At 39.7% G+C, this 19621-nt stretch overlaps 1 protein-coding gene across 2 annotated transcripts in view; it reads left to right on the top strand.

Annotated features, from left to right (window-relative positions):
- KATNBL1 (katanin regulatory subunit B1 like 1) overlaps window positions 1-15813 on the top strand; it is a 32452-nt gene extending 16639 nt beyond the window's left edge. Inside the window, exons 5-10 of one of the 2 annotated variants that reach the window (XM_018573571.1) lie at window positions 7803-7921; window positions 10282-10332; window positions 11220-11309; window positions 12586-12675; window positions 13968-14061; window positions 15261-15813. In XM_018573571.1, coding sequence (XP_018429073.1) covers window positions 7803-7921; window positions 10282-10332; window positions 11220-11309; window positions 12586-12675; window positions 13968-14061; window positions 15261-15293 — 477 coding nt within the window. In that variant the 3' untranslated portion in view covers window positions 15294-15813. Of the gene's footprint in view, window positions 1-7790; window positions 7922-10281; window positions 10333-11219; window positions 11310-12585; window positions 12676-13967; window positions 14062-15260 lie in introns of both variants that reach the window. The other variant, XM_018573570.1, reaches the window with a different exon arrangement.
- The last annotated feature ends 3808 nt before the right edge of the window (window positions 15814-19621 follow it).

Genomic DNA, 19621 nt, shown 5'->3' with positions numbered 1-19621 from the left:
GGTGTAATAGCCAGCCTGCTCTTGGCTATTGCAAATTGAAATGGCTGGCTGTTGCACCAGCCCAGTAGTTGCTGTATTTACGTTCAGCTGCCATCTGCGGAATCTTGCCACTGGCAGCTGTCATTCCGTGGCTGAAGCTATTAAAGCTCCATGTTCTTACAATACAATAGTTAAAAATTGGTGGGAAAAAAAGTAATTTTTGTTTTTGGCCTGACAAAGTCTGCTGCAGGAGGTGCATTGACATTTGCTTTAATGTCACCCCAAATGCACTTCCCACACTCAGTGTGATTACAAAAAAATGTGCATGCAGTTTTATTCTGAAGTAGACTTTGTAACACTGCATTTGTGTATTTTAAATTTTTTATCTAATCAGAAAAAAAGTAATCGGCCAACTAATCAACTATGAAAACAATTATTAGTTGCAGCCCTATCAATTTTTCCAGTATTTTGTGGGCGCAAGTCGAAAGGAAATTACAAAGGCAATCACATTGCTGTTGTGTACATAAAACCTAAGTGAATCTAAAGCCAAAACTTTTTTTTTTTTTGGGGGGGGGGGGGGATTTTTATAGACCATAGAATGATTAGAACTAGGGATGTCCAGATACCGATGCTAGCATCGGAATCGAGCCCGATACAGGGCATTTTGACCAGTACTTGCTTGCGCTATGATTTTTTTTTTTAAACTTACTGGGAGAGCAGCAGCGAGTCAGCCCTGGTCCGGTGGGAGGAGCTCTCTGTCGGCGCTGGTCCTGTTCTGTCGACACTGAGAACTCATCGACCGCGCGTACCTCTGACGTCGCATCCGGGTACTGCCAATAGGTCAGCTTCACATAAGAACCTTCCGCGCATGCGTTGCCACTCAACGAGCCTTACACCCCCACACTGCTCCTGCGTCTCTTTCTCACGGCAGTTAGCTTCTCCAATTACACACAGCTCATGTCCAGTTCAACTACCATTCACTGCGCTTGCGTGCCCTTCTCGTTGATGGCGTTGCAGCCTTGTTGGAACAGGGTGGCCGTCCACCAACCATCCACTACTCCATCCATCTGGACCATCCAGAGTTGTACGGCATTCATCAGTGAACAGAACTGTTTGAAAATTTAGTCTTCATGTATTTTTCTGCCCAATGCAGCCGTTTCTGCTTGTGAGCATTGGTTAGTGGTGGCCAAATGGAAGGTTTATGCACAGTTGCAAGACTGAAGGACTCTACACCTTGATGTCCGTGGGACTCCAGAGGCACCAGCAGCTTCAAATATCTGTTTGCTGCTATGTAATGGTGTTTTAGCAGCTGCTCTCTTGATCCGATGCATGGATCTGGCAGAAATCGTCCTCAATGTGCCTTTATCTGCACGAACCCGTCTGTGCTCTGAATCAGCCACAAATCTCTTAATAGTGATCACGCTTACGTTTTGGTGAAATATCTAATGTTTTCATACCTCGTCCAAGGCATTGAACTATTTCACTCTTTTCGGCAGCAGAGAGATCCTTTTTCTTCCCCATATTGCTTGAAAATGGTGCTCTGCTTAATAATGTGGAACATCCTCCTTTAGTAGTGTTTCCTTTAATTGGGCTCACGTGGCAATCTAATAATCACCGGTGTCCGAGATTGTTTTCAGTCAGTGATCAAAAGAGCCCTGAGACACAATGCCATCCATGAGTTAAACTGAAAAACTAAATATTTAATCTTTGTGACACTAAAATAGAATTTGCATAATAATTTGGAACAGGATATGTGTGTGTGTATATGTATGTGTTTTTATCCGATTAACCGGTTAATCGAACTTAATAATCGGCTAACTAATCGATTTTGAAAATAATCGTTAGCTGCAGCTCTAATATATATATATATATACCGTGTTTCCCTGAAAATAAGACCTATCGCTATCTTCAGGGGTTTCTGTAATATAAGACCTAGTTCGGCGGTAGGGGGCGCACATGTACATGCATCCAAGCAGCCAGAAAGGGGTCTGTTGGAGTGTAGCAAGGAGTGTAAAAATCAATGATAACAGTATGTGCAGCTTGTCTGCAAGATCTCAAACTTTCTGGCCGCCGCAGCTCCTTCACTTTCTCATCCCCTCCGGTCGGCCCGTCTGCCCACCGGTATGGGCAGCTTGTCTGCTGTCTGCAAGATCTCAAACTTTCTGGCCACCGCAGCTCCTTCACTTTCTCATCCCCTCCTGTCGGCCCGTCTGCCAGCCGGTCCTCGGCTTTTAGGAAATTAGAGCTGCTGCTGGAAAACTAAGTTTCCCAGCAGGCACAGCGGCATGGCCAGTGGGGTCAAAGCTGAGGTGAGGGAATTTCTGATTGGCTCCCTGGATGGCATTACAGAGCTCCAGACAGCTGCAGCCAGGTACCGTACTGTGACAGTCACAGTACCATTCTTTCACTCCAATTCTCAGTACATTACATACCGGTATCTCTGCTCTGTGTGACAGCAGTGTGCCTCAGCATATTTTATCTTCAATTAATTAGAGATGTTTTATAAAACAGTTTTTATCTCTACCGTATTATTTAAATTATGGTAGAAAAAAGTATGTGAGGGGATCCTCAATGGGGAAAATATGCAGTCTATAATGTCCCCATTGAGCATCCCCTCACATACTTTTTTTAAACTATAATTTAAATAATAGAGATAAAACTGTTTTATAAAACATCTCTAATGAATTGATGATGAAAAAATATGCTGTGGAGGCTGAGGCACACTGCTGTCACACAGAGCAGAGATACCGGTATGTAATGTACTGTATCATACAGTACTGGAGAAGGGGGAAAAAATAAGACATCCCCTGAAAATAAGACCTAGTGTGTTTTTTGTTTTTTTTGGGGGAAAAAAAAAAATATAAGACCAGTCTTATTTTCGGGGAAACGCGATGTGTGTGTGTATATATATATGTATGTATGTATGTATGTATGTATGTATATGTATGTATTTTTTTTTTTTTAACCACTTCAAGACCAGGTGTTTAGACCCCCTTCCTGGCCAGGCCATTTTTCAGTATTCAGCGCTGCGGTACTTTGACTGACGTTTATTCCGTCATGCAACGCTGTACTGAAATGAATTTTATACCATTTTTTGGGGACAGATAGAGCTTTATTTCGGTGGTATTTAATCACCACTGGGGTTTTTATTTTTTACTATAATTAGGAAAAATTACAGAAAATTTGGGGAAAAAAAAGTTTTTTTTAACATTATGTTAGGAAACATTTATTATTACCCAGTTTTTTGGTAACATATAAAAGATCGGGTCACGTCGGGTAAATAGACACCAAACATGTCAAGCTTTAAAATTGCGCGCACCCGCGAAATCGCAGAAAATTACCGTACCCAAAATTGGCCATGGGCGACGCTTTAAAAGTCTCCCTCCGGTCCCCTCTCCGCTGTCAGAATGTGGAAGTGGTGTATATTACATCACTTCCACATTCTTGTGTCACTCTCCAGCTTCAGATGCTGGAGAGAAGCTGATGAAGCAGATCTGTGCTTCAGGGGGGTCCTAGGTGACATTAGGGGTCTTGGAGACCCCTGATGTCTCCATAAAGAGGACCTGTCACATATTTTGCTATCACATAAGGGGGTTTTCTAACCCCCCTATGTGATAGCAATAAAGTTTCCCCCCAAAAAATGTAAAGTTACAAATAAAAAAAGAATTATTTTTTTTTAAAGTCCCCTCCATACATACACGCATGCAAACAGGCGTCGGGTGCGCATACGTGTGAAAACGACGATTTCGCCCATTACGCCGCACATGTTACATATCGCCGCGAAGGTCGGAATGAGAGCAATAATTGTAGGGCTATCAATCACTGATAATACTAAACTGATGAGCTGTAAAAGCTTTTAAAGCGTCACCTATGGTCAATTTTGGGCATGGTAATATTTTGCGGGTGCGCGCAATTTTAAAGCATGACATGTTTGGTGTCTATTTACCCGACGTGACCCCGCTTTTTATATTTTATCAAAAATATGGGTGATAAATGGGTGTGGTTACTGGGGGGGTGGCCACTAAAGGGTGTGGCCACTGAGGGGTGTGGTCACCGAGGGGCGCTGTAAAGCTTTCTCGCACAGGGCGCCTAAAGGCCTAAGGCAGGCCCTGCATATAGAGTACACACTGCAGCAATAGATTTACTATTATCCCCTGTTAATATGAATAGATTAAATGACCCCTAGTACATAACATGTAATTGTACTACGGATCATTTAACCCATTCATGTTAGTCAAGGAAATTTGTAAATCTATTGCTGCAGTGTGTACCGTATATGTAGTGCAGTGTGTACCGTATATGTAGTACATATATACAGCACACACCACTACACTACAGCAATAGAGTTACCATTCTCCCCTGCTAACATGAATAGGTTAAATCATGATCCATAGTACATAACATGTAGTTGTATTATGGATCATTTAACTTATTCATGTTAGCAGGGGATAATTGTAACTCTATTACTGCAGTCTACTGGAAGTGTGTACCAGGTTAAATGATCCATAGTACACTGCAGTATTAGTTACATTTCTCCCCTGCTAGCATGAATAGGTTAAATGATCCCAGAGGCACATGCCTGATCGGATTTGTAGTTTCACGACAGCTGTGTGAAAGCAAATACAAATGTTTTATTGTTCTAAAACAGTCTTAAATTAAAGTTCTTCATAATCATAAAGAAATTGGCCTAAAATCATTAGTCTGCATTGTTTTGTTTTTTTAAATGTCACCTGTCCCTTTAAGAAAAAGTATCGGTAATTGGTATCGGCAAGTACATGAGGGGAGGTACTTGGTCTTGAAAAAGTGGTATCGGGACATCCCTAATTAGAACACATATCAGGATTTTATTGCTGTATGTTTGTAACCCTAAGGGAGATTGATGCTCTCTATTTGTCCTGGTGACATTATCACTGTAGTAAAGAAAATCCTACATTTTGGGCTGTCACCGGAACAGGAATATGAAAATCTTCACAATGGGATACAGATCTGCACGCTGAACCAAAAAAAATAAATGGATTCCTACATCTGCGTTAAACAGTGTGCCCGGACAAAAGTCCTGAAGTAAGCTGTGTATTCTGACCGCGGCGATGGCCACTGTCAGAATACACAATCTGTGCTTGCAGCCGTTTCCCAAGAGTTCCCAACATTTTCCTGATCGAGGATTGCCGGTTGGAAAGGTGCTGACAAGGGCACCCAGTGTTCAAATTTCGGCTGGTATTAGCCGGCTTTACTCTATCCGAAACGTAAAAGAAAAAAAGCGAGGTGTATAAATTATCATTATTCCCCAGAGTTTGGCTTTAATATCGGCCACATTCTTTCCGTTTAGATTATGTCAATATACCTTGTTTCAAGCATTTATTCTTGTTTTAATTATATTCAGGTACTAAACAGGCCTAAGACTGCTGCTAGGCGCTGGCATCAGTAGCTTGAGACAGATTTACATCTGCACTTAAATGATGCTCTGTAGTATTGTACTTAGTATGTCCTAAGATCCTAATGTTTACTAACAAGTAGCTCTGCAGGCTCCTCATGTCTTCCTTTTTATATATTAGCAGGGGCCGGCATAGACAGGAGCTGGAACCCGACCACTTCCAGGAAGTGCTCGGGTTACTCCTAAAAAAAAAACCAAAAAACTTTTTTTAAGTAGTGAAACACACAAACGCCTATTCTCCCTTGCTACAAGGTATTTGTTTAAAAAGTCGAGGTCTGGTGACAGAGCCTCTATCTTGCAGATTAATAACTGTACATAATTGTATTTATGCATAATATATGTACATAATTTGATGTCGCAAGTAAAAATGGTAACCTTAATATCTGTGTCATCCTACAGATCAATAACAAATAGATTAAAAATAATATGGCATAACACGGGTCTGTAGCATGCCACTGCTAACTTAGTGATGAATTGTTATCGGGCTTTCCTGGCTATGACCCCACTAGGGAGGAAACTCTCCCTCTCTTTGATCTGGTGGCCATTGTCACCAGCAATGGATGTTATGAAAATCCAAAATGTTAAAGTTGTTACCGGAACAGGAGGTGAGGGGAAATCTTCCAAATGGCTCAGCCAGTTTGGGTGGCAACTAAGTGTGAATTTCCTCCCACTTTCAAGAGATTCCTCTGACTTCTTCTGCAACACATCCCAGTAGAGCTGCAGCTAACAATTATTTTCAAAATCGATTAGTTAGCCGATTATTAAGTTCGGTTAATCGGATAAAAAATAAAATACATTTTAAAAAATGGCTCCAGTGATGGACTACTAGTTTGTATTGAGTGTAGTCCATCACAGGAGCAAGCTTGGAGCAGTGGACGTAAAAAAGAAAACAAAAGTGTGGTGTGCAATATAGTGAAATGAAAAGTGTAAAGTTATACAGCAATGAATGCAGAATGGCGTCGGCTATAGAGGACTACAAAACCCAGCAATACATTATACAGCACAATGCAGAATACCACCAGCTATAGAGGCATACAACACATCCCAGCAACAGTACATTATAGCTGGTGGTATTCTGCATTGCACCACTGTATAATGTACTATTGCTGGGTTTTGTAGTCCTCTATAGCTAGTGGTATTCGGCATTGCACCACTGTAGAATGTATTCCTGGGATATGTTGTACTCCTCTATAGCTGGTGGTATTCTGCATTGCGCTGTATAATGCATTATTGCTGGGATTTGTAGTCCTCTATACAGCGCAATGCAGAATACCACCAGCTATAGATCCCAGCAACAGTACATTATACATACAGTGTACAATGTATTGCTGGGATTTGTATTCCTATGTATAACATGCAGAACAATGTACCATCAGCTATAGAGGAATACAAATCCCAGCAATACATTATAGAGCACCATGTGTGGGAAAGTGCAGGCTTACCTGTCTATCGGTGGCTGTCATCCCCCCACACCTGCTCCTCCTTACTACTTCTCCCCACGTCCCTGTGCCGATCGTGGATGTGGGCAGGCGGTGAACGTGAGGCGGGGAGGAGATGCGGCGTGTGGAGCGTGGATGCGGGCGGGTCTGACAGCGGCGAACGTGAGGTGGGGAGGAGGTGCGGCGTGCGTGGAGCCGTAAACAGGGCCAACCAATCAGAAGCCGATTAATCGATGATTGAAAAAGTTGACAACTTTTTCAATAATCGATTATAATCGATTATGTCGATTAGTTGTTGCAGCCCTACATCCCAGATAGGAATTGAAGGCAAATCTCCCCAGCAGTACACATTTAATGAAAATCTCCTGTCCCATCTTTATGCTATTTAAAACTACGGTAACCTTTTAGCTAGAGATACACTTTAACTGATTTTGAATAACTCCACTTTTACCCTTTGTAGACTATACAGTATATACAAAGGGACCATTCTATTTCACATAGGCTCCAGTCAACCACTTATCGTTATAGCAAAGTATGTATTAGTATATTTACAGAGCTAATAATAAAGTGATATACAATTGAAACTGGTCCAAATCCACAATAACTACATATTGGGAACTAATTGTTTTACATTAAATCCCTAATAGAATTCTTGCAATAATATCTGTTATCCGGATATAATACTTCAGCAGGCTTATGTTTTCTATTTGTTATGTTAAAAAACAATGTATCGGCCAGCCACTAGAGTGAGCAAACACTCCATTTGATATCCCAGTAATTACCTCTCCTATGAGTTCATTACATATACAAAAGCATGACTGTCCTCCTTTATCTATTATTGCATCAGATGCAAAGATTTTTTTTTCTTTTTGATTACCGCATGAAATTATATTTATAGCTTCTGTACACTTTTGTGAATTGTATTTGTGTAATGATTTCAGCTCTATTTGCAGGTCTCAAAGGATCATGAAATAATGTCCCAGGTCCTCTTTAGCAGGAATCTCAGACTAAATGTAGCGCTAACGTTTTGGAGGAAGCACAGTGTGAATGAACTGGTTGCCTATTTAGTCAGGTATTTAATTTTGCTTTCTAATGGTGCATTTACTTGTTTGGACAAGGTTCTTAATTAAATTAGTCTGTATAAGATGATAGTGGTGTAATGCTATAAGTAGGGATGCACCGATGCCGATACCGAGTATTTGGGTGAGTACTCGTACTTGCCCAAATGCTCCGATACCTAGCACTAGTACTTCCTGTATCGGAAAGCCGGGCAGCGTGTAATGATTGGCCTTGTGATGAGAGAGCATGGAGCCGACTTCCCGGCCAATCGGGAAGCTGGGTAGCATGTAATGACGCAGCACCCGGCATTCTGATTGACCGGGAAGCCGGCGTCAGGCTCCCTCGTCATCTCATGAATCATAATAAGAAAGTGACCTCAAAGCATTCGTTTGTATTGCTTTAGAAAAAATTTGACCTGTCCCTTTTAAGAAAAAGTATCGGTAATTGGTATCTGCGAGTACTTGATCAAAAGTATTGGTACTTGTACTCGGTCTTTAAAAGTGCTATCGGTGCATCCCTAGTTATAAGTAGAAAAGGATGTCGGGACGATCTTTGGTCAACATGCGTAGCGTGCGCTATGGAAGTCCTTTCATTTAGGTGGGAAGCCAATGCACCGTCAGCAGAGTGAAAATGTAATCCATGGAAAGGCTGGCTAGAACAGCACACAGTAGTGTTACTGCCCAGCAGGACAGGTATATTGGGGTACTACCTGTGTTGCAGCTGGATAATTCACGAACATCCACAATGAATGACACTGCAGTGCACCTACACGCGTACTGTGCGTTCGTGTACTGGGGTGATTAGGCCCTTAAACATCTGCATTTTGATGCAGTGCAGGTAAGGTGCAAAAAAAACTCTTACTCTATAACGGTTTCAAGCAAAAGGTACCTTGCATAGCTCTGAATAGAAACGCATGTAAAGCACCACATTGAAAGTACACTACATGCAAAACACAATAGTTTGGATGTAGACATATTGTACTATTAGGTGCTGAATGGTTTTGTCTACTAATACTTAATGAAGGATTCCCTAGTAACACCATGTATAAAAGCAACAAGCAGAATGAAACTGGCAAACTAATGCTACTTAGGTGGGATTCACAGTGTTGTGGTGCATGCTGCTTCACATTAACATGATTTGAGTGACCGCAGCTTATTCATTTTGAAGGGCTGCCTAACACACCAAAAGACACTAAAAATGTAGTAAGTGCTACTTTTTGTAATGAACCACACCACAAAGCAGGTTAATTTTGTTGCCGTGTGTTGTAGTGCAGATAAGATTTGAATGGCAATGCAAAGAAAACGGATTGACGCAGCTCAACAGTGGTAAGTTGGCCTTGAAGCACATCTAAAGCAAACATAGACAACCTTGGCACTCCTCCAGCTATGCGGAAAGTAAAAATTCCATCATGCCTCTGCCTCTGGGAGTCCTTCATGTGGGTGTCTTGCAATACCTCATGAGATTTGTAGTTTCTTAATAGTTGGAGTGCCGAGTTTGCCTACCCCTAACCTAAAGGCTCCTGTTCAACAGGTCCTAAATCCAGTGATCATGTGGTGCACAAGCCTTATGTTAAAAATTGTAATATTCCCTTCCCTGACTGAGCGGAATACTCCTTTTATTTTGTGCTTCACACGCTCCCCCTCCCAGACACTGCAATTCACTTGGGGAAGGTTTCGGCAGCAGAGGCAGTGCTGTCAATCCAGAGAGCCGTGGGCAGGACTACTGGAAAAAAAAAATCAGTTAATTTCTGCTTCAAAGCCCAACTTCAGAACCTATCCTCACACTATTATTTTATCATTTAAAACAAACCTACTATATATAAATCCAGAGTTTTTCCCCACATGTTCATGTCCTTCCCTGGCATTAACAATGGGTAGACCTCACTGCTGGATGAAATAAACTTTTGCCATGCGAGTGCCATTCTATGTTACATTTCACTGTAAACCCAGGCTGTGTAATGATGCAGTCATTCAATCTGTAAGGATGGTGACAAGTAGATGGAGGAGGTAGAACACAACACTGAAGCAGTGAGAGGGCGTAGTGCTTTAGAATTTTTTTTATCTACTATCCAACTTTACTAAAAAATGAACAAAACAAGTTGGGTTTTTAAGCTAACGTAAGGGAAAATAGAGAATATACAGGACATCCCTGCAATACATGCACATTTCCCAATGTTTTATCCCTTCAAAGGTCCTGCAAGTACAAACTGCTATCAATAGTGCATTTAACAGACCAAAAGGGAGCAACCAAGAGAAGTTCATTGCTAGGGTTTTTATATATTTTAACTGTTTGCTTCTGTTTTTGTATCTTACAGTGTTTGTGATGCATAGACACCGTAATAAAATTACTTTTTTCCCCCCTCTATTTATGCAGGATGCAGGATTTAGGAGTGATAGCAGATTGTCTCCCAGTTCTTACAAACAGGTAAGGTTCAGTTATTTGCTGAATTATTCAGCATATACTGGGTTCTTTTCATCTCATATTCAACCAGCTGCTGGGGACTGTGAATTGAGCGGCATAAAAGTTCTGTATTAAAGTGAAAATAAGCTTGCTCCCTTTCTAATGACCAACTGTAATTTTATTGATTCTGATAGTAAAGGGTGATTTGAAAAAGTAAAATGATACAGGTTAAAATAAGAACATAAAGCATAACAATTACACAATGAGATAGCAGGCTTAGTCATAAACAGGTTAAACAAGACTGACATATTGTCCATCCTGTTCTGCACTCATCCAAGCACTGAAGACCAAATCAAAATTGTGACATAGGGAAAACCCAGGTCACAGAGTTAATCTTCACCATGTATTATATTCACCATATAATTCTTTCTTTTTGTTGACTTACTATAATATATTATAATCCTCTCAACATAGTAAAACAAAGTGACAGCATGAGGCTACAGTTCTGTATGCCAAACACGTGTTCGCTTAATTAGGAAACCACTTACAAGTGAGAGAAAACACAGGGAGGATCTCATTTGCTGTCCAATTATCAGGCAGGGTTTGACACAAGAAGTAGTAGAGTTGAAATAGATAATGTGTTGTCAAGCAGTGTGTAGGTGTGTGTAAATCACAAAGGTGGCTAAACAGAAATATATATATATATATATATATATATATATTAGTAATATGTACAGTATTTTGACTCTAGATGTAGCCAAACTAAGGAGAAGATCAGATAAGGATTTCTTAGCTCAGTGTGTGGTTGCCTCACTCCATGATCTAAATCGTTGTGTGTGCTCAATTTTAAGTATTTGAAAAAAGGCAAACATTTTTAAAAATCCTTAATATAGAGATCTTTTTTTTTCCAGCTTGCAAGAAGACAAAGCTTCAGTTTCAATTGGTGGTTGTGTTGACCTGTTACCACTGGTTAAGTCTCTACTTAAAAGCAAATTTGAAGAGTAAGTTTGTTTATCTCCACAAAGTTCTCTCTAAATATGTAAACTCCATAGACTCTACTTTTATGATGGCTGTATGATTTCGGAGGGGAGGGGGGGAATAATCTCATTCATCTCAGTTCAGTCTCATAAACCTAAGACAGTTGTTAACACACTCAAAATACATACATGTGCACCTTCCCATAAAATCAATAGCTGGTAAACATGAAGTTATCTGTCATATAAAATTAAAAAGTAACCAATAGGCTGCCATTGCTAACCAATTCTCCTAAAATTGCAAGTTACGAGTTCTAACTTGTTGCGTCTATGTTCCGGATTGGTACAAGCAGGTAATTATCATTTTCAGAAGGAGATCAGCAGTGGCATTCTTTGTGTTGCCTTGTACATCAAGGTTACCATCACCAATCCAGTTGGTCCAAACCAAGTTTGTTCAAATGATCCTATTTTGAGCATCATGTTTGACAGTTTGGTCTTTGACATTCCTACGGTAAAGTAGCACAAATTGCATTGTGTTTTTTTTTCCTCGTTTCATAGAGAATTACAGTGTTGGAAAATGTCGGCAAACCAGTGCTGGTCCATTCTTCCATGAAGAAAATTTACAGTGTATAAAAGAACACAACGCTGTTCTATTTATTCACCAATATAGGACTGCCTAGTCCTGTTTATTCACCAATGTAGGATTGGCAGATGTTTCTTCACCTGTTCTTAGGAACCCATCTGTATGTTTTTCCTTACCAAATTTCCTTCTCTTTTATATTTTTTGCTAAGTAAAACATTGATATAGGTGATAAATATCCTCATCCTTGATCAAGCATTTTGTCTTTTGAAGTTTCAGAATGTATAAACAACCTTCTTACTTTGTATGATACTTGCTAGCTTTCTTTAGAGTGACCCTGTCAGCTTACAAAATCAGTGAAGATGAAAGTGTCTTGAAAAGAACAACTCTTATGCTCTACTCTCCAGCTGTCCATGTCTCCTATCTTCCCTCTGTTTCTGCCCTGCAGTCTCCTTAATATTCAGCATTTAACACTTTTGGGAGCGTTTGATGTTTGTGCTTCGAGCTGCACGCGGTGGTTCCTTTCTTTAACCCCTCTGTTACTGCTGAGTCAACATAGAGTGATTTAGAGGTTAGAAAGAAAACCTGCGAGTGTTGAATTAAGGCACCAAAAATTAAATTATCAAAATGTTTTACTGTATTCTGTGACAACAGTAACCAGTGTAAATGTCATGATTGATACAACAGAAATGTTCGGGTTGCTCACGCATTTTACCTTTTTAGATATGTTATAGTTGGTCTTAACTGGCTTCAAGCAATTGTAAAGAAGTGGTGGACTCAATTATCTACAAGTTCTGAAAATTCATTAGATGAGTAAGTGTATGAATGTGAATGTTCTTTGTTTTAAATTCCACAGCAAATGAAAATGTCACTTTATACTTCCACATTATAGGATGTCTTTCCTTTTCATAGTTTCAGCTGCTCTTGCAGATGTACCATCTTGGTTTTTTTTCCTCCTCTTCTTTACATATCCTTGTAGTTTTTCTGGAGAGGATAACGACACAAGACCACCTCCACAAAAATCACAATAAACTTCAGCAAGACCGTTGTAAGGCTCCATTCACACCGGAGCGGTTGTACGCGCGTAATTAGCAAAATAATGGCTGCAAACAAGCGGAATCCGTCCAGATGAAAAAATTTTTGGTTTTCATCTTGCACGGTCTTTCGCACAGAAAACCGCAAATGTTATATGTAAATGGAGCCTTCGGTTCAGACGTCAGGAAGCGTAATAAAGGGCTTCACAATGTTTATATTTTGGGTTATCTCTTGTGACCAGTAAATAGGAGTGGCTCTTTCAGACTTTTTTTTTTCTTTCTACTATAAATCATACAAGACTGGTTTATTGCAGTAACTGTAAAAGCTCACAATAATAACGTTCAGAAGTATTTAAAAGCTTTACTAAATGAAAAAATGTTTATTTACAGTAAATGTCTACCTACTACAAAAATACAATATTAAAGCAATATTCCACTTTGAGTTACTAAGATGGTCTTTTGATGACAAAGATTACTTAAACACACGCAACCACATAGGTTGAACTCTATGGGCCTGTATTCAACCTTTATGTATGGAACCCTAAAAAAGGGGCAAGTCCTCTACTTGGCAAGCCTTTCAGGGGGTCTTAGTCAATGCGGTTCATTTACTAAAATAAACTGTTGACCTAGCAATGAATGTTCACTGAGTTAGGAAATAGGTTAAATCTTTAATCAACCTATCTTTCGCCAACAAAAAAAAACTATTTTATTTTCCTTGGAATTAAATATATATTCAAAGTAAGTACAAGTTGCTTTTATTGACAATAATTCATTTTACTAAGTGGACATTCAGTTTTCAAAGTGACCATTTACTTTGCTAAGTGAACAGCCTCAAATCTTTAGTAAATCTAGAATTGCCATGTAGCCACGGTCTCAAACTGCACTCGCCTTCTTCTGTTTCCCTGGTCATTTGCTCATCAGTCTTGGTCTGAGCAGTTTCAAGGATATGGTAGTCTGCACTTGTGTTGCCCTTTAGAATTTAGTGGAGAAATCTTACACTTGCCGAGATTGTGGTACTACTTTTTATGCACATATGCCTGAATAGTTTATAATCACTTTCTTTTATTTTAGAAATGTTTTAATACTAAAACACCAACTAAGTGGAATGTGGCTTCAAGAAAGTTACCTTGCATCCGTTCCAGGTTATACCGGTAACATAGCAAAGGTAAACTGGATGTTTGTTTGGTTTTTACTACCTTTTAAAACCTGCTGTTGAAGCAGAACTCCAGGTAAAAAAAATTCCTAACCCTTTACCCCCTTTCACTAAAAAATCTATGCGTGCTAATTTAAAATGTCTTGCATTCATTAGTTAAACAAATGTGTTTTTCATTTACTTCCTGGTCCAAATTATGTAATGTGTCAAAGCATTGCATCATGGGAAGATTACATCAGCAGAATATTGCTGGGAAATCTCATCTGTAATCGCACAAGATCTCAGGGAAAGGCATTTTTACTGCATGGTCACATGTCCTAGTCACATGTGCCAGAGTTCCAGAAAGTAAAGGGAGAGCTAGTAAACTGCCCGTAGTTAACATGGCCACTGTCAGGAGACTGGGGAAGAAAAGGGAAATAAGGTATGCAAAGAGTACAAAGTCGGCAATTATCTCTAGAATTATCTGTAGATTGCCATTACTAAATATTTCCAGGGGTGTGTTTGTTGTCACTTTAAAGATATGCGTAAAGTTCCTCTTTTAAGTGCTCGTTTTCGCCTAAGGTCAAAAATAAATCCGATCCTCTGAGCAGACTAGCTCTTAGACCGGTCTTTGGAACCTCTCTCCCCCGCTACTGCAGTGGCCTAGGGCCCCTGAGTCATCACATTCTAAACATCATGTTCAGGACATGAGGACACAGAGGGACATCATAGCATAGGTCAAGTACAGTTCACCTAAAAATAAAGAACCAATCGGCATGCAAAGTCTAGCAATAAAATGGAAATACTTCTCCTCTGTGAATTGTTAGTAAAATTAAAGGAGATGTATTGGGAGAGTAAAATATACTCTTCCCAATACTTAGAGGCAGAGCTGTTCCACACTGACTCTGTATACTGAGAGCTGAGCGATCATGTAACCGCTGATTACAGAGCTCACAGTCTCCTCCTTCCAGAGAGTGGTGACTGTCGGGGGCTGGTTCTGGCTCTAGAGAGCTGTCAATCAAGCATCTGGGTGGATCCCAACAATATTGCAGTGATACTTCCCTACCGAGGTGTGGTTCTACACTTCTGTGTCCCACGAGAAGTAAAGCCAAAAAAAGATTTGGCTGCACTTCTTTAAATCATATAAGCACATTGAGAAATGTTTTTGATTGCCAGCAAACATCTGTTATACTAAGGTGGTAGTAACTGTTATTTTAATTTTTTTTTTTCAGGATTTGGATGGCTACTTATCACAGCTACATTGATTTGGAGTTACACCCAGCATCCTGCATTTTCTTCTGTTTTTCCGGACAAGTGATGTCATATGGGTCTTTCCAAAACTAGGAAAATTGCTCTATTAAAAAAATAGACAAGTGGAGGAAGACTTGACTCGTGAAAGAGAGTGGTGTCTCAAAACTGCCCATTAGTTGTACAGCCACAACCATGGTGGTGAAAACCTGCTTCATATTGAAGTAGTATTATTGTGAGGTAGCTGTTTTCAAGTTCAGAGGTAATGTTTACCAAGTATTTCTGCGAGACAAGTCTCCAAGAGTACCCGCTACTCTTCCTCTTAGGACACCAGATACCTTTCTCTACTGGCTTTCTAATATCACTGGAATACATTTTTGTAATTAACAAAACCTATGGACATGTGTACTTTTGTGTGACTGCAAGAAACTGTGCCTAAAGTTGGTGGTACATTTTAATGTGACAATGGACATTGCAACGATTTCCCGATTTTTGTTATATTATTTGAATCATAATATTAAAGACATGTTTGCAATAGAAGAATTTTGTGTTACATTATTCTTCTGCATGGTGTAAGTTGTACACATTGCAAATTTTCTCTGAAATTGTTTTCCATTACAAACAATTTACAGATTTTGCTCATATTGTCATATTTTATACTGTACAGTTTCCTTGGTAAGTTTACTTTTACAATATGGCATTGATCTTTCATTACATTTTGCACTTTAGGTAGTCTGTAAACAGACAGGAAAACCCTTAAAATGGCTCTATAAAAGGACAACTGACATAACAATGTTTAATATATGCACAAAAAAGGTGTCGGCATATAACCATTCGCTCTATATTTAGAGTGAAATCTCCCCAGGGATATTTGCTTTTTTCTTCTGTGTGATTATCCATTCTTACCTCCCTGATATTATAAACAGATCTTTATTTTTTTTAATTTTTTTCTTTGTAGAAGAGGGTGACCCTTCTCCTTTCACTTGGCATTTTCTTTGCTCTATGATAACAATAATGTCAGCTGTCTTGCACTCGTTCTGAGCTCTTGTGTCTGACATTTTATTCAATAAAGGCATAAACAGTCTAATAAGGGCGCCATACAAACGGTCAGAGTCCAAATCTTTCATAGTGGTTCACAGCAGGGTAACACAAATCAGCCAACTTGTTTCAGGGGCTCAACACCCCCTCGTTCAGGGCCTTGGTGTTGCAAGTGGCAGGACTCAAGGATGGTGCAAAGGAACAATGTATAGGCTGAACCTCAAATCGGTGTATAATGTACGTACATTTACAACCACACCACAAATGCATAGAATACGAATCGTCGTGTTCCAGATTTGGTGCCAAGGACTAGGACCTCTTTAGGTTTAAATAAGATTCTCCACCTGCATAATCCCTAGTTTATCTAGGGTCTGAATGTTTTTGGTATGGAAGTGTTATCATGCCAAGGTCAAGAGCTCTAAGGCCTCAGAAGGAAATTTGTGGATGCCTATAATTCTGGCAAGGGGTTTAAAAAGATCGCCAAATTATTTGAAATTCATAATTGCACTGTAAGGAAAATATTCTACAAGCAGTGTAGATTTTTAAATTATAATTTATCCACAATTGGCCATCTCGACAAATTAAGAGTTGACTGATGCTAAAAGAAGGTGTCAACCCCAAAATGTAATTGCGGGATCTGCAGGAAACTAACAGCAGTTTGCGATTTGAATATATAGGCAAAGACCGGGCCTAATGGAACAATATGATGTAGACTGGTAAGTCAAAGATAGAGTTGTTTGGCCACAGTAACAGTTGATGTATTTGGTGCAGGCTGAAGACTGCATTAAAAAAAAACATCCAACTGTGAAGCATGGTGTTATGCAAAAGGCCTGCAAAAAGTTATTTCTGTTACGGGGGCTGCATTCCACCTTCTGCGGCCAAGTGAGTACTTAGTCTTTTCACAGTACATCTTTACATCTAAAGGTATTTTTGTTTAAATTATGTTTTGGAGTTTGTTTGTTTTTTCATTTCTTTAGGAGTACCACCTTGATCTGTAGGCACTGTTTGAAAAAAAGATCTGTTTTGCCTATTCAAATGTGTTAAAAAATTTCCTTAAGGGGGTACTTAGTTTTCAAATGACTGTATGTGGATCAGCATGATGGCCAGCACTGTAAAGTAAACAGATCATTGGGGTCAAATTAGGAGGTTGTCACTGCTACACAACTTCTGAACATGCTGACCCATTCCCTTTTAATACTATTGTGCAACTGACACAGAACAAGTAGGTAGATCAGAGAAGTAGAGTCAGACGTCTATCTGTGTTTTCAAAGTATGAAAGAGAGGCAGTATGACTGTTGAGAATTAGGCCACCACTACTGACCCCCTTATTTATTTTTATAATCCAGCTATTATTCTGATCCAATGCTGGGTCAGTGACTTTAAAGGAACAAAGCCAGAGTTAGCCAAACAACTTATATTTTTAGAAGGAGGTTAGCAATAACTATATTTTAGTAGTGTCATTTAAGATGGAGAGTCTCTAAATGATAGCTGCCAGGTTTCCTTGTTGCTTTAATTTGTTTGAACTAAACTACGGTTTAAAACAAATTCCAAATCATGTTTTTTAATATGTTGAAATCACTTTTTATTATAAAGTTATTGATATTTTTATATCACTATACTTGCTTACATAGTGGGACTTGATTTATTTTAATCAACATTTTGTCCTCTTCCAGAATTTACTAATTTTTGTCCTTGGTTTGATAACCTGATCATCCCTTCTGCCAAATAGGCTTTGGTACAATGCAATATGCAGCAGATGTCAGTCCTTAGATTGAAATCGTTGCATAGATTCCCTGGGATTATTTTTCCGTTTGATTAGACAGGAACTTCTATGGATTAGTGGCTATTAGGCTACATTCTGGATGTAGTTGACAAAGCATTATGCATAACTTCTCTGGTACCATCACAATTGTTTTTTTTAAAGTACTTGTTTTCTGGAGTTCCATTTCAAACTGGTTAACTCTGGTGCATGCATAGAATATGATGATCACATGGGGATTCGTGATGCTGAACATGATTTCCAGCGTGGTGAAGAAAAAAGGCAAAGGTATTTAAAGCCAATATTTCCTACCTACCTTGAACAAGTATTTATAGCTGTAGTCTTGTTCCAGGTAAGGGGCACAAAGTAGGGATGTCCCGATGCCACTTTTTCAGTACTTTTTTTATGTACTTGCCGATGCCGATACCAATTACCGAAACTTTCTTAAAGGGACAGGTGACTTTAAATGATCCATAGTACAACTACATGTTCTGTACTATGGATCATGATTTAACCTATTCATGTTAGCAGCGGAGAATTGTAACTCTATTGCTGGAGTGTAGTGGAGGTGTGTGCTGTATATATGTACTACATATACATTACACATGTCCAGTACACTAGAGCAATAGATTTACAGCCAGCCCCGTCCCAGCTTCCCTTACTCAGTTTCACTCTGATCCCTGTTATAGGTAAGTAAGAAAAAAAAAAAACCATAGCGCAAGCTTCGGCGCTAGGCATCGGGGCATTTTGACAAGTGCAAGTACTTGTCAAAATGCCCTGTATCGGGCCCGATTCCGATGCTAGCATCAGTATCGGGACATCCCTAACACAAAGTATAAAATGTGGGTATGGCATTCCAGTAACATGAAGGCCAACATTGCTGCCCTTATTGCTGCAGTTTCTTGGCTGCCATGTTTACCTGCTAGCTTCAGCTGCAAACTGTAGCAGTAGGGGCAGCAATGTTGGCCTTCATGTCACTGAAATGCTATATACACATTTCATGAATTTGGTTAAATTGCAAAAAGTGGATAAGAAAGGGTCCCCCACATGTGAAACATTGGCAAACCATCCTGACAATATTGCAGGGTAAGGAAGAAGACCTTTCTGCGATTAATCAGCCACCTGCATTATACCACACAAAGTTATAGGCCATCTAAGAAATTATACTTTTATCCCATGCTTCTGTGTCCAGATGGTGACATTCTCCCCTATTCCCGTCCATGCTCTGTAAAGGAGATGGACCTCTTGATTGACTCCTATCTCTCTCCCTGTGCTTTCCCAACAAAAAAACAGTCTAGTGCCTTTGCTGATTCATGTGAATGTGCCCCCTCCCCCTGCATTACTGTGATATCACTTGTGCCAGGAAAATGTAGGAACAGTGATACAAGAGCAGTCAATCAAGAGACCTGTTTCCTTTGCAGAGTTTGGGGGGAAAGGGCCGTGCTGTCACCGTCTAGATCACAGCATCTGCTGCACACAGAAGCATGGGATAAAAAGTATCTTATACTCTGGCAGTTAGGTGACTGAGCTGTTTAAACTAATACAAGG

This window comes from Nanorana parkeri, unplaced genomic scaffold (genome assembly GCF_000935625.1).
Source record: "Nanorana parkeri isolate BGI_ZX_2015 unplaced genomic scaffold, ASM93562v1 scaffold2431, whole genome shotgun sequence".
Classification (NCBI taxonomy): domain Eukaryota; kingdom Metazoa; phylum Chordata; class Amphibia; order Anura; family Dicroglossidae; genus Nanorana; species Nanorana parkeri.
Note: the sequence above shows the minus strand (reverse complement) of the source record. Positions and strands in the feature narration are given on the sequence as shown.